This window comes from Pelecanus crispus, chromosome 2 (genome assembly GCF_030463565.1).
Source record: "Pelecanus crispus isolate bPelCri1 chromosome 2, bPelCri1.pri, whole genome shotgun sequence".
In the NCBI taxonomy this organism is placed as follows: domain Eukaryota; kingdom Metazoa; phylum Chordata; class Aves; order Pelecaniformes; family Pelecanidae; genus Pelecanus; species Pelecanus crispus.
The window spans coordinates 131,071,822-131,087,034 of NC_134644.1; the positions used below are offsets into that span (position 1 = coordinate 131,071,822).

A 15,213-nucleotide genomic window follows, 5' to 3' on the forward strand; every position below is an offset into this window, starting at 1 on the left:
GCTTCTGATATTGTTTCAGTACTTTATAGTAAGCAGAGAAAAATAAATACATGGTTTCAATTTGATGCCCCATGTGATCTCTTATTTGGAGCATGCATTAGGTCATCAGTGGTCCTTTTTTTTCAGAGCAGACTATTTTTTGCCTAACTGCACCACCTGCAAGAGTCCAGCACCACCCATTCAGTCTGGCTAAAAGAAGACAGATTGCTATTTGCAGTTGAAATTTTGATACTACGGCAACATGGTCATTTTCCTATAGAAAAGAACTTTGAAAAGCTGTGATTTGGCATGTTGACTTCATCATGAGGGGGAGACTGTGGCTTTACTATTCATTTCACACACAGTTGAGGGACTACAGTAAAAATTTTTTTCCTGTAACTTTTCTGTAACCTTGGAGTGAGACATAATGACTGAAAGTATGCATCTACCAAATTAGCAGAAAGAGAAAGGCAAAGAGAGGAGAAATAATTGTAATAGTAATTACATTTTTTTTTTTTAACAGGCGTTCCAGGGGGCATTTAAGGAACTGCCAAAGAGTAAACATGACGTCTATGCCAGGCAGAGGAACCAAATTAGTGAACACAATGTACCATACTAGAGAATGCAAACAATAGATTGTTCCTGAATATACCTGTATAATAATATACTTAATTTACATATTCTGCTACACCGTGTAAGGGAATAAATGCAAAATATTAACACAAAGTCCCACAGCTCTCTAAGGGACAGTCGTGTCTCACGCCTCTGCAGGAGTTCTTTGTGTGTGTGAACAAGGTTGGTACAGGTAGACTATATCCACTTGGATTTATTTCCAAGAGGCAGTCAGTGAGATGCATCTGCAGGTGCTCTTAAAAAAACACCCAGCTCTCCTGGGTTAAAAGGAAAGGTCTGTGCATTGATTCATAACCCTTGAAAGAGATATATACAACAGAGGGTAGGAAGAAATGGTCAGCTTTCACAGTGCAGAAGGGTCTTCAACAGAGTGCAAAAAGCATCTGGCTGGAGCCTGTGCTGTTCAGCACACTCAGAAAGGTTTGAGAGAGAAGGCACATAGTGTAGTAAAAACTTTGCCCATGACAGTGCTGCTCCTTTGGACAAGCATACAGCTAAACTGTGACCCACCTTGCCAGAGGATGGTGGGTATGCTACAGATTTACATACGCTCTGATCCCCTGTCTGTCAAACACTTGGGCACATCTAAAATTTTCACTCAGTGTTGAGTCCCACAAGGCACTCTCTGTGTTAAGGAACTTCATTGCATGGCAAGGGTAGACTTTGAGAAAGGAAAACATTATATAGTCATTACAGGAACCTGTCTCATGTGCCTGTCATCACTGTCACAGCAAGAGGCGATGCTCAGCAACCAGTACAAACCCACCCCGTGTCATCAGCTTCAGACAGCATCTCATGGTGCCTTATTCATGCTGGTTGATTCTCTGAATTGGATCTTGCTAAAGGTTATGACTGAAAAAGTGCTATGCTCCTATTTTTTGGTAAGCATCTATCCTTTAGGATTCAGGTGCTGGAAAATGATTCTCATTTAGCTAATTTTGGTCGTGTCAGTGCTTGTCCATTAACTCCTGGCAGTGCAGCTTCCCTTGAAGTTGCTATATTTAGATGACTTTATTGATGTGTGTCATGGTTTAGCCCCAGCCAGCAACTCAGCACCACGCAGCCGCTCGCTCACTCCCCCTACCCCAATGGGATGGGGGAGAGAATCGGAGGAGTAAGAGTGAGAAACACTCCTGGGTTGAGATAAGAACAGTTTAATAATTGAAATAAAGTAAAATAGTAATGCTAATAGTAACAGTATAATAATGATAATAATAATAATGATACACGAAGCAAGTGATGCACAATGCAATTGCTCACCACCCGCCGACCGATACCCAGACAGTTCCCAAGCAGCGATCGCTGCTCCCCGGCCACCCCCTCCCCAGTTTATATACTGAGCATGACGTCATATGGTATGGAACAGCCCTTTGGGCAGTTTGGATCAACTTTTCTGGCTGTGCCCCCTCCCAGTTTCTTGTGCGCCTGGCAGAGCATGGGAAGCTGAAAAAGTCCTTGACCAGCATAAGCAGTACTCAGCAACAACTAAAAACATCAGTGTGTTATCAACATTCTTTTCCTACTAAATCCAAAACACAGCACTATGCCTGCTGCTAGGAAGAAAATTAACTCTATCCCAGCCGAAACCAGGACAGTATCCACCCCTTATTCTATACCATCTACGTCATGCACAGGCCCTCCCCTTTCCAATGTTCCAATTAATCACCACCGCTTTCCCTATCTTGATATACACACAGATATCATTCCCTTCGTCTATGGCCCATCCCTCTAAAATGTCCATTGAGTTCATTTAGCCCATGACTTTGGGTTCCATCTGTCATCACAGTCTCTCAGAGCAGGAGAGGTGGTGTGCAGTGTTGGACTGTTGCATGCTGAAGTCAGTTCTCATTCCAACATGGTTTCATCAAAGTTCATTTTCATTAAGCTGGGCAATTCTTACTGCAATACCATTGATGCGGCATATAGCAATCATAATATATAGTATTATATACTTAATATTAACCTACTATATTATTATATTAACATGCAGTTAAGAGATAACATATAGTTAAGAGATAACATACAGTATTATAAAGCAATTAATATTATACAATTCAGTTCATTGGCTATTTTCACCCAAAATCAAATTCCCTTGAGGTACACATTGGGCTTCCCCATCCTTTCGCATCACCCACCAAGTGCACCCAGGTCCTTGAGCAAAAGCAATCCCACGAATGGGTTTGCCTTTGCCAGAGGGGGAAGTAACCCAGACTGTCTTCCCCAGCATATTTTTCATGTGCACTACAGGAACTTTATCTCCTTCTACAGTACGTAAAAGTTTTGATTGGGCAGGGCCAGCTCGATTGGCAGATCCCCTGGTGTTGACTAACCAGATGGCTTTTGCTAAATGTGTATCCCAATGTTTAAACGTCCCACCACCCATTGCTCTCAGGGTAGTCTTTAACAATCCATTGTATCGCTCAATTTTCCCGGAGGCTGGTGCATGGTAAGGGATGTGATACACCCACTCAATGCCGTGCTCTTTGGCCCAGGTGTCTATGAGGTTGTTTCGGAAATGAGTCCCGTTGTCTGACTCAATTCTTTCTGGGGTGCCATGTCGCCACAGGACTTGCTTTTCAAGGCCCAGGATGGTGTTCCGGGCGGTGGCATGGGGCACGGGATATGTTTCCAACCACCCAGTGGTTGCTTCCACCATGGTGAGCACATAGCGCTTGCCTTGGCGGGTCTGTGGGAGCGTGATGTAATCAATCTGCCAGGCCTCCCCATATTTATATTTCAGCCATCGTTCACTATACCCAAGGGGCTTGAACTGCTTGGCTTGCTTGATTGCAGCGCATGTTTCACACTCATGAATAACCTGTGCAATACTGTCCATAGTTAAGTCCACCCCTCGATCACGAGCCCATTTATACGTTGCATCCCTTCCTTGATGGCCTGAGGCATCATGGGCCCACCGAGCTATAAATAATTCACCCTTATGTTGCCAGTCCAAATCCACCTGAGCCACTTCAATCTTAGCAGCCTGATCTACTTGCTGGTTGTTTTGATGTTCTTCAGTGGCCCGACTCTTAGGTACATGAGCATCTACATGACGAACTTTTACAACCAGGTTCTCTACCCGGGCAGCAATATCTTGCCACAATGCGGCAGCCCAGATTGGTTTGCCTCTGCGCTGCCAGTTGCTCTGCTTCCATTGCTGCAGCCGCCCCCACAGGGCATTTGCCACCATCCATGAGTCAGTATAGAGATAAAGGACTGGCCACTTTTCTCTTTCAGCAATATCTAAAGCCAGCTGAATGGCTTTCACCTCTGCAAACTGACTCGACTCCCCTTCTCCTTCAGCAGTTTCTGCGACTTGTCGTATAGGACTCCATACAGCAGCTTTCCACCTCCGATGCTTTCCCACGAGACGACAGGACCCATCAGTGAACAGGGCATATTGCTTTTCATTTTCTGGCAATTTATTATACAGTGGGGCCTCTTCAGCACGTGTCACCTCCTCCTCTGGTGATATTCTAAGGTTTTTTCCTTCTGGCCAGTCCATGATCACTTCCAAGATTCCTGGGCGACTGGGGTTTCCTATTCGAGCCCGTTGTGTGATCAATGCAACCCACTTACTCCATGTAGCATCAGTTGCATGATGTGTAGAGGGGACCCTCCCTTTGAACATCCAGCCCAACACCGGCAGTCGGGGTGCCAGCAGGAGCTGTGCTTCAGTACCAACCACTTCTGAAGCAGCTCGAACCCCTTCATATGCTGCCAGTATCTCCTTCTCAGTTGGTGTATAGCGGGCTTCGGATCCTCTGTATCCCCGACTCCAAAACCCTAGGGGTCGACCTCGAGTCTCCCCTGGTGCTTTCTGCCAGAGGCTCCAGGTAGGGCCATTCTCCCCGGCTGCAGTGTAGAGCACATTTTTAATATCCTGCCCTGCCCGGACTGGCCCAAGGGCTACTGCATGAACTATCTCACGTTTAATTTGTTCAAAGGCTTGTTGTTGCTCAGGGCCCCATTTGAATTCGTTCTTCTTCCGGGTCACTTCATAGAGAGGGCTTACGATCTGGCTGTAATTTGGAATATGCATTCTCCAAAACCCCACAACGCCTAAGAAAGCTTGTGTTTCCTTTTTGCTAGTTGGTGGGGACGTAGCTGTTATTTTGTTGATCACATCCATTGGGATCTGACGACGTCCATCTTGCCATTTTATTCCTAAAAACTGGATCTCCTGTGCAGGTCCCTTGACCTTACCCTGTTTTATGGCAAAACCAGCCTTCAGAAGGATTTGGACTATTTTCTTTCCCTTCTCAAAAACGTCTTCTGCTGTGTTGCCCCACACAATGATGTCATCAATGTACTGCAGATGTTCCGGAGCTTCACCCTGTTCCAGTGCTGTCTGGATCAGCCCATGGCAAATGGTGGGGCTGTGCTTCCACCCCTGGGGCAGTCGGTTCCAGGTGTACTGAACACCCCTCCAGGTAAAAGCAAACTGGGGTCTGCACTCTGCTGCCAAAGGGATGGAGAAAAATGCATTAGCAATATCAATTGTGGCATACCACTTAGCTGCCTTTGACTCCAGTTCATATTGAAGTTCTAGCATGTCTGGCACAGCAGCACTCAGCGGCGGTGTAACTTCATTCAGGCCACGATAGTCCACTGTTAGTCTCCACTCCCCATTAGACTTTCGCACTGGCCATATGGGACTGTTAAAGGGTGAGCGAGTCTTGCTGATCACTCCCTGGCTCTCCAGTCGACGAATCAGGTTATGGATGGGAATCAGGGAGTCTCGGTTGGTGCGATATTGCCGCCTGTGCACAGTTGTGGTAGCAATCGGCACCTGTTGTTCCTCAACCTTCAGCAACCCTACAATCGAAGGGTCCTCTGAGAGACCGGGCAAGGTGGACAACTGTTTAATTTCCTCTGTCTCCAAAGCAGCTATACCAAAAGCCCACCGGTACCCTTTTGGGTCCTTGAAATACCCTCTCCTGAGGTAGTCTATGCCAAGGATGCACGGAGCGTCTGGGCCAGTCACAATGGGGTGCTTTTGCCACTCATTCCCAGTTAGGCTCACTTCAGCTTCCAGTACAGTTAGCTGTTGGGATCCCCCTGTCACTCCAGAAATACAAATGGGTTCTGCCCCTCTATAGTTTGATGGCATTAGCGTGCACTGTGCACCAGTGTCCACTAGAGCCTCATACTCCTGTGGGTCTGACGTTCCAGGCCATCGAATCCACACAGTCCAGTAAACCCGGTTGTCCCTTTCCTCCACCTGGCTGGAGGCAGGGCCCCTCTAACACTGGTCACAGTATTCGCTGTTCACTTCCTGTAAATGTGAATCAAAAGTCCCCTGATCAAGGTCGGAAGTAAAATTAGCCCTCTTACTCTGTCTCGGGAACTGCTCACTGGAAACTGGAGCTGCAATTTTCCTGGGAGAACCGCCTTTTCTAATAGTTTTTCCTTGCAACCCACGCACCCGTGCCTCTAAGGTTGAGGTGGGTTTTCCATCCCACTTCCTCATGTCCTCTCCATAATCACGCAGGTAAAACCACAGGGTGCCCCGTGGTGTGTATCCTCTATATCCTCTCTCTTGAGCATAGGGACGTTGACTCCTAATGGCTGAGACACTGGTCCGTGCAGGTGGGGAGTAGGACAGATCCTCTCTGAGTTGTTGGAACTCTTGGCACAGTTTTTCCACAGCTGAGACACAGGCCTGTAGGGAGGAAGAGAGCTTTTCTTCGTAGTCCCGGAGTTGTCTAGCCACTTCATCCACTGTTGGTGCCTCGTCGTCTTTCCAGGCTAGTATTGCCAACGAGTTGGAATACGATGCTGGTGCGCTCCGTACCACCTTCCGCCACATGGATTGTGTGCACCTGACTTCATCTGGGTCTTTGGTTAACCGCTCATCATTCAGGTCACTGTAAATCACCTCCAGCACACCTAATTCCCTCAGGTACTGGATACCTTTCTCTACGGTGGTCCATTTGCTTGGGCGGTATAAAACATCCTCCTTGAAGGGATACCTTTCCTTCACGCTTGACAGAAGTCGCCTCCAGAGGCTGAGCGGTTTTGCCCCTTTTCCAATTGCTTTGTCAATGCCCCCTTCCCTGGAAAGGGATCCCAGCTGCTTGGCTTCCCTACCCTCTAAATCCAGGCTACTGGCCCCGTTATCCCAGCATCGGAGCAGGCAGGTGATGATGTGCTCGCCTGGATGACGACCGAAATCTTTTCGCATATCTCGCAGCTCACTCAGGGATAGGGATCGGGTGGTCACCATCTCATTTATGGGTTCTTCCTCCTCTGGTTCTCGTGATGGCCCTGGTTCATCTTCATCCCTTACTAAACGAACTGATTTCCTCGTGTATTTTTTCTTCTGTATAGGAGCAACTGATACCGGTGCAGGTTGGTTCTCTGGTTTAGCCGCAGTGTCTGTCACTGGGGTTTGAGTAGCCGCAGTGCTCATGGCTGTGGCTGGAGTAACCACAGTGCCTGGGTCAGGGGTTTGAGTAGCTGCAAGGCCTGTAGTGGGGGTTGGAGTAGCCGCAGGGCCTGTAGTGGGGGTTTGAGTAGCCACAGTGCTTGTTGTTTTGTCATCAGATCCAGAGACCTTCTCTTTCTTTTGAGGGTACTGATTAGCGTTGACCACGGCTTGATAGGCATGGGCCAGTCCCCAGCATGTTGCAATGATTTGTGTCTCTCTAGAGCTACCAGGGTGACAACATACTTCTTCCAAATACTTTACTAATTCTTCAGGATTCTGCACTTGTTCAGGGGTGAAGTTCCAAAACACTGGAGGTCCCCACTGCCCTAGGTACTTGCGCATACGTTCCCACACACCCTGCCACTCATAACTATCCAGCCTTGGGGTAGATCTCTGGATGGTATTTTTAAACTGTTTACTGACCTTTATCAAAATGGAAACAACATTCCCAAGAATTATCAATAGAAGTATCTTAACTGCCCAGGGGTGTTCAAGATACAGGAAAGTTGTTGTAATGAAGGAGGAAACATCATAGAAGAAAGCAGCAAAGGTGCCATTCTGTATTTCCTCCACAACAAGCCTCTCAGAGTAAGAAGTATAATTGCTAACTCTCTCTATGAGGTAGTACCCGAAGTACAGTAGTGACTTCTGTATGAAACCCAAATACCAAAGAATGCTCAAGGTCAGGGTTTTGATAAGGAGCCTCCCAAGCAAAAGATCATGAATCACTGCAGAGCATAGCACACTACACAAACTGACAGCAAGCTTTAACGCGTGCTGCAAAAAAAAGAACATGGTGCAGATCAGAAGAACTAATATCGTGACCGGCAACTGTTAACAGACTCCTTAATACACTCTGGTTAATCTGTTGCTATCTCAAACCCTTCGAGTCCCTGTTCGGGCACCAAAAAGGACTGTCGTGGTTTAGCCCCAGCCAGCAACTCAGCACCACGCAGCCGCTCGCTCACTCCCCCTACCCCAATGGGATGGGGGAGAGAATCAGAGGAGTAAGAGTGAGAAACACTCCTGGGTTCAGATAAGAACAGTTTAATAATTGAAATAAAGTAAAATAGTAATGCTAATAGTAACAGTATAATAATGATAATAATAATAATGATACACGAAGCAAGTGATGCACAATGCAATTGCTCACCACCCACCGACCGATACCCAGACAGTTCCCAAGCAGCGATCGCTGCTCCCCGGCCACCCCCCCCCCAGTTTATATACTGAGCATGACGTCATATGGTATGGAATAGCCCTTTGGGCAGTTTGGATCAACTTTTCTGGCTGTGCCCCCTCCCAGTTTCTTGTGCGCCTGGCAGAGCATGGGAAGCTGAAAAAGTCCTTGACTAGCGTAAGCAGTACTCAGCAACAACTAAAAACATCAGTGTGTTATCAACATTCTTTTCCTACTAAATCCAAAACACAGCACTATGCCTGCTGCTAGGAAGAAAATTAACTCTATCCCAGCCGAAACCAGGACAATGTGTGAAACACAGAGAGAAAATTGAAAAGCATGTCAGCATGCAGGAATAAAAGTCATCAATTGCCTGGATCACAAAGAATAAAAATGTTTCTAGTTTAATACTAGAAAAATGAATGCAGATGAGTCATCCTCACAGTAAGACTACAGACCGCTGGATTGTGAGCGTATTTTTCTGTTCTCCTTTCCTCTTATAATAAGAACAATGTACCATTGTCTCTCATGTATTCTGCAAATTACAGAAGTGTTTTGCACACCTGCCATTTAACCTTTCAGTGTTCTGTACGTCACCTGGCTGTCTCCTGCGTGTCTGTACAAGTTTTTTACATGTATAGAAGAAATGGCTTGGAAAGTTTATCCAAGCAAAACATACATAGAAGGCCAGGAAAAGTGAACACGCTTCTTTAATTCACAAAATATTATTGACAAATAAAAAATCAAAAATGGCAAAATTTGTGAAGGAGGACATTTTCAAAGTGGTACCTATACACTAGAAAAGCACAGAGACTAGCCTCACCTTTAAGAGCTACCAGTCCTAAAACAAGCACTTCAGTTTACCCTAAGGTTATTCATCCAAGGATCCAGATCACATCTTCTGACTGCTCAAGCTTCTACTTTTCCAAGGCCTCAAGCACATCCTCCCAGGGCAACATGGAAAGGAGCAGCATGTACATTGCATGGCAAGGGATAGATGAGAGCCATAGGCATGAGCTTCTTAGCATGACTTCTTTCAGCATGAAGACCCTGTGGGTGTATTGCAAGAGAAGGACACGTTTCTTCTATCACAGAACTAAGCGCCAGGTGCACTTGGTCAGCGGACCCTAAATTAAACTTGTTATTTTTTGGCAAAGGGGATTCTATAGTAGGAGAGAGGCAACAGCAGAGAAGAAGAAATAACTGCATTTCAGGTCTGCTTGTGGGTTGCAAGAGAGAAGCATTAGAGAGAATCTGGCTGGTTTTGTAATGTATGAAACTTGAAGCCTTTTTGAGCATCAGTGGCTAAGTCCATACAACACTAATGTAAAGTAGGAGGGTCTTTGTTTTCTAGGTAAACTGAGGCAGAGAAATATGAAGAAACTAGCTCAATGTCACGCAAATGGGGAAAACCAAAGAATATGTTGCTGTAAATCTAAAATTCTCCTTTCCCCAAAGCACCGCTCCACAGTGTAGAAGACGATGACAGTGCAAAAAAGAAATGAACCTACAATAATCTGTGTCTAATGCAAGGTGAGAAGAAATATATCAGAATGTGTCCATCTTTGCATCTTCAAGCAGCTTATCTCATACATTATGTCTTAAGGCCTAAAGAGGAAGACTGCTAGTTGTCTCCCAGAAGATATGATTTGTTCTTCTTTTCTGCTGGTGGAAATTGTGTGTGTTATCTCTAAATTTCAGAATAAAATAAATAGAGCTAATTATTTAAAATACTTTAATATTTTGTATTTTATATGTTTATTTATAATTTTAACTATATATTTCAACTACAGACAAGAAAAAGACTGTCACTGACTTTCTTTGTCCTTTTGACACATTTTTGCTAAAAAACTTCACATCCGAGGTGCTCCTTTGGGTATTTTAGTGGTATGGCACAAAAGAGCACAATGGCTTTTGAAAAATCTCATAGGACATATAGATATGTCTTTAGGTGCCCAAATTATCTGAAAAAAATCTAGCATGATTTGATATTGCAAGGAAGTCTAAAAATTACTCACATACTGGAGGAGATCCCAGTGATTTCTGATGACCCACTGACACACAACTAACTTCTTATCCTGGAGAGAAAATGCTGTGACATTTGTAACTTTTGAATGGACTTGACATATTTTACAGTTCTGGTTTCTCCTTATTTTCATCTCCTGGGTTTCGCATTTAATCCATCTCTCCCACCAGATTTCATGTTTGCCTCACAGGCATCAGGAGGATCTGTGGGACAGGGGAATGGGGTACTTGAGATTCTTTTCTCTCCTGTCTAAGGGTGGAGGGTTGTCACAGAAGAGGCTTCCTTTCATGGAAACAGAAGTGACTTTTCAATGTGAGGAGATATGGAGTGCTTCACTGAACATGTTTCCTGAGTAATTATAGCAAGATTGGCCCACTGTGAACAGGATTTTTACTGCTTTGTCTGTCTTTGTTTTCTCCTCTTATTTTATCTTCATTTTAGTGTCTGCGTCATGGTGGGAGAACATTATTCTGTGAGTATTTTTTTAAACAAGTAAGTCCTGCTTCCTGCAACCAGTATGGACTTATCTGACTTCTAGGTCATAGAACTTGGATTGTTTTTCTTTTAAGTTAATCAGATCCTGGCCTAAAGGTTCTGGTAAAGCTAATACACCGCAATTTTGCAAATGTCGTACCAGGCAATCTTCTGATGGCTCCACCACCTCTTTGAAATTAAGTTTTGAATGCTCAGTTAAGGAACCACACATATCTTATCCTCAATAGGAGCCGTGTTTTAGAAAGAAAAATAAACTAACATTTTATTGTAATAAATACATCTTCAATTTTTTTCCCTGGTACAATGTTATAGTTCCCTGGAACAATGCTATATTGTCAGAAAATTGGAAGTGAAGTACTGTGCAGAAACAGTCACAGAAAGGCCAGCTCAAAACTAACTATTTATAGCCTTGAGAAACAAATGCAGCTGCAGTTAATATGAGTGCATTATTTTAGGGAGTAGGGACAAGCATCTCTGTCTCACGAACATGCACTTCTGTATTGAAAGCTGGAGGGTCTCAGAGTCTCCAGCCCCTCTTTGCAGCCTACAGCATCTCTCCTCCTCTCACCGTCAGTCTCTGCTGCTTTGTGCCAACAGCTCTTGTCTGGACAAGGGGGTCCACACCGGAATGTGTAGGAGGAGCACTCTTCTCTAGGAAGTTGCTGCAGTATGAGGTGAAATAAAGCCCACCTCTAGGTTAAAATAAAAAAAAAAAAAAAACCAAAAAAGCAATAGATCCTCTAACTTCATCCTCTCTCACAAGAAGAGGCTAGGTCAGAGCAGTAGCTTCTTGGAGGAAGAAGGAAATGCTGAGTGTCCTGGTTTCGGCTGGGATAGAGTTAATTTTCTTCCTGGTAGCTGGCATAGTGCTGTGTTCTGGATTTAGTAGGAGAAGAATGTTGATAACACACTGATGTTTTTAGTTGTTGCTGAGTACTGCTTATGCTAGTCAAGGACTTTGCAGCTTCCCATGCTCTGCCAGGCGCACAAGAAGCTGGGAGGGGGCACAGCCGGAATAGTTGATCCAAACTGCCCAAAGGGCTATTCCATACTATATGACATCATGCTCAGTATATAAACTGGGGGGGGTTGGCCGGGGAGCGGTGATCGCTGCTCAGGAACTGTCTGGGTATCGGTCGGTGGGTGGTGAGCGATTGCACTGTGCATCACTTGCTTTGTATATTATTATTATTATTATTATATTATTATTATTACTACTACTATTTTAGTTTATTTTATTTGAATTATTAAACTGTTCTTATCTCAACCCAGGAGTGTTTCTCACTCTCACTCCTCTGATTCTCTCCCCCATCCCACTGGGGCAGGGGGAGTGAGCGAGCAGCTGCATGGTGCTTAGTTGCTGGCTAGGGCTAAACCACGACACTGAGCTGCTGACAGTAAGCCTGGCTAGAGGACAGAAAAGAAGTTGGTTACCTAAACCTCAGCAGTAACTCTGCCAAAGTCAGACTTATTACCAGAGCTTATGCAACAGCTTTCTTACTATGTGATGACTTCTAGTGCAATTCAGCTTGTCAAGCCAAATGCTGGAAAAAGCGTTCTCTCATTGTTCTTCATTTTTCTCCTCAGCACTTACTGGATTTCTCTGAAAAAAGACAGAGATGTGACCAAGGCATCTCATCTCACAAGAGATGCTATGGGGGCAGATGACGTTATATCTAATTTATATCTACAATGATGAATTTTCAAAACTTTTGACTCTTGGCAGAAAAAAATGTTGGTTTAGACATATTTTTCAGCTTGGAAAAAGATGTTGTAAACTCTCAAAATAGATAGAATATCCCATCAGACACTTTTAAAATGGAAGCTCTCTTGGCTCCCAATTTATAGAAACTTCTCATTTGGAAGTTTCAGCTAACTCTAATAAAAATACTAACTTAAAATATAAAATTATTAAAACTGGAAGTATTTTGAAATGCTGAATAAATTAACAGATTGATTCTTTTCAGTGCACACTAACATATGTATGAGTTTGACTTTCTGCCATCTCCAGGATAAGATGTTTTAAAAGGCTCCCAAATGCTTTCCCACACAAGGAATGCTATTATTTGCTTAGCTCTCATTACAACAGCATTGCTAATGACTAGAACTATAAGCAATGTTTACATAATTATCTGAATGAAAATTTCATAATAATTTAATGTTCCTCCTAATTTCTCTGTGTTTCTCCCATCTGTATTTCAAAAAGCACAAAAAATAAATAGCGAGTGAATGTTGACAAACAGAAGGCAAAATCCTGGCAGCTCTCTATAAAGCTAAGTGAAATAATCTATTAATAATCTACCTGGAGTCTTAGTCTTTATATTTAGTTTGTCTATCCACAGACATGACTGCTGCTTGTGTGGTGTTTTCGTTGGGGCTGGAAGGATTACCAGTAGACCATCTGTTCAGTCGGTGAGAAAAACCATGATTGACAGGTGCCACTGACCTAAGACAGACATCTCCATTTGGTGCTGCCTGCAGAGTATAGCTACGTGCTGAGTTGCTTTTCCTTCAAGTTGTAAATGAAATACATTCACTCTGAGGTGATAAAATGTGTTTCATGATTGTTACAGCCTGTTTCTCTGACATGTATTCAACCACTATGTGCCTGTCTTCCTCCTTTTCAACTTACTGGAACTGACAAAGTCATAAATCTAATCTCTAAGCTGGCACGATGCTGAGGGGATGAGGCACCGCAGATATCTGAGGGCAGATAATCCTGTCTGTCTCCAGAACTGTGGAGGCTGCAGGAAGGACTGGCAAGCTGCAAGAGGTCCTGACATTTGCCCATCGCTGTAAGGACGAGCCGTCTCTATGCTGTTGTCATTCAGTCCAATGTCTGGGATTTGGTTTTGTTTCATCGTTAAATAAAAGTGGTGCTTTTCCAAGAAAGGTCATTGTAAAATTGGATTCAGGAACAGACTTTTTATTTCTCAATGTGGAGGCAAGTTTTGCTCTACTTCAGGACTCACAGCTACCATGCAGACAACTGTCAAGCAAAGGAGACCCTCCAAAATGAAGATGAAGAGGATATTAAAGCAGAACAGTGGATTTTCAAGGTAAGACAAAACCCAGGGTTATCCAAATGTCCTGAAGGAGGGGGGAAATGGTGTACCTGGAAAGAAGCAGAGAGAAAGTGTTAATGTCATATATAACATCCGTAGACTATTTGTCACCAAGACATCGGTATTCATGTAGTTTTCCTTTATTCCTGAGCCTCATCCTCTGCCTTCCATTCCCCAGTGTGTTGCAACCACAGTGACAAAGGAGGTGGTGATCCACCTCCCTGTTAAGTGTCTGCTTTCAAACAACATATTAAACACATCCATCTAACTCATAAAAATGACTCATACTTTGTGGAGCTAATCTGTGATTAAAAGGGTGAGGGAAAACATGTTGCTTCGTGGTGTTTAGACACTGAAGAGGTCTGCATTTTTTATTGATGCTACCTCATGATTTTTATTGGTGGCTAACAAAAGAAGATATCCCAAAGAAATCAAACACAGCAGAATACTAAAATCCATTACGGTGTTATAGTAAATCCCCTTTAGTGAACCTGTAGAGCTGAACCATTTTCCTTAATTAAAAGCAACAGTCATGCATCCTCTAGATTTTGTCAAAAGCCTGAAAGTTGCCTTGGTGAACCAACGTTATTTATGGTGAGCAGCATGCTCCTGCGCAGCTCAGCAGAGCAAGAGAGACAGGTGGAAGAAACTACATCTTATAAAAACTTTGATGCAGAAGTGGTGCACCCTGGTGCATGGCAGGGAAGAGAATGTAATAGCAAAGCAACGCACTCTTGGAATCACAAACTTCAGGGTTTTTTCAGACTAACTTGGCACCAGAGTGGAGAGGGACTAAGGCAGCCAGTTGAGGTTGTTGGCCAGGTTGGTGAAAGGCAAGACGGGGGGAAGAAGCCATTCCCCATTCCATATCTTCCCTACAGACATTCAGGTTAAAGCAAGAATTGGCTTCTCCATCCCATCTCCTTAGCCAATGCACGTCCATTTCCAGGAGGCCATTTCGTTTGAATTACAGGAATCCTAAATTACTTTCACTGCTTTTGCTGAGAGGAAATACTCAGCCTGCTTTGTCACTATCAGGAAACTGTTTCTGATAATGAACCAAGTACACTCATTTCAGAATTTCATGTCATTCTGTCTCATTATCTGTCCATTTAGCACATGAGCTTGGGGACTTCTTGGACCTCTTGAAGGCAGAGGGGGTTTTGTCACAGGCACAATGGCTCCTGAATTTAACCCTTGGTAGTCATACCTTCTGAAATCCATATACTGAGTTCTTCACAGCTCATGGCCCTAGTCATTTCTCATTTAGCCATCCTATTATTCAGCCTGGGTGAATTGTTCGTTTCAGCTTGGTGATCGCTTTTATGGCTCCCACCTGAAATCGTAGTGTGTTGCCGAGGCCCTGAGAATATGGTGTACAGGACTGAGTCAGGGACCTCAC

General features: G+C 44.1%; 1 protein-coding gene across 1 annotated transcript in view; it reads left to right on the forward strand.

Annotated features, from left to right (window-relative positions):
- Positions 1-13,682: 13,682 nt before the first annotated feature.
- RGS20 (regulator of G protein signaling 20) overlaps positions 13,683-15,213 on the forward strand; it is a 39,555-nt gene continuing 38,024 nt past the window's right edge. Inside the window, exon 1 of the mRNA XM_075705570.1 lies at positions 13,683-13,805. Within this exon, the coding sequence (XP_075561685.1) occupies positions 13,683-13,805 (123 nt within the window). The remainder of the gene's footprint in view (positions 13,806-15,213) is intronic.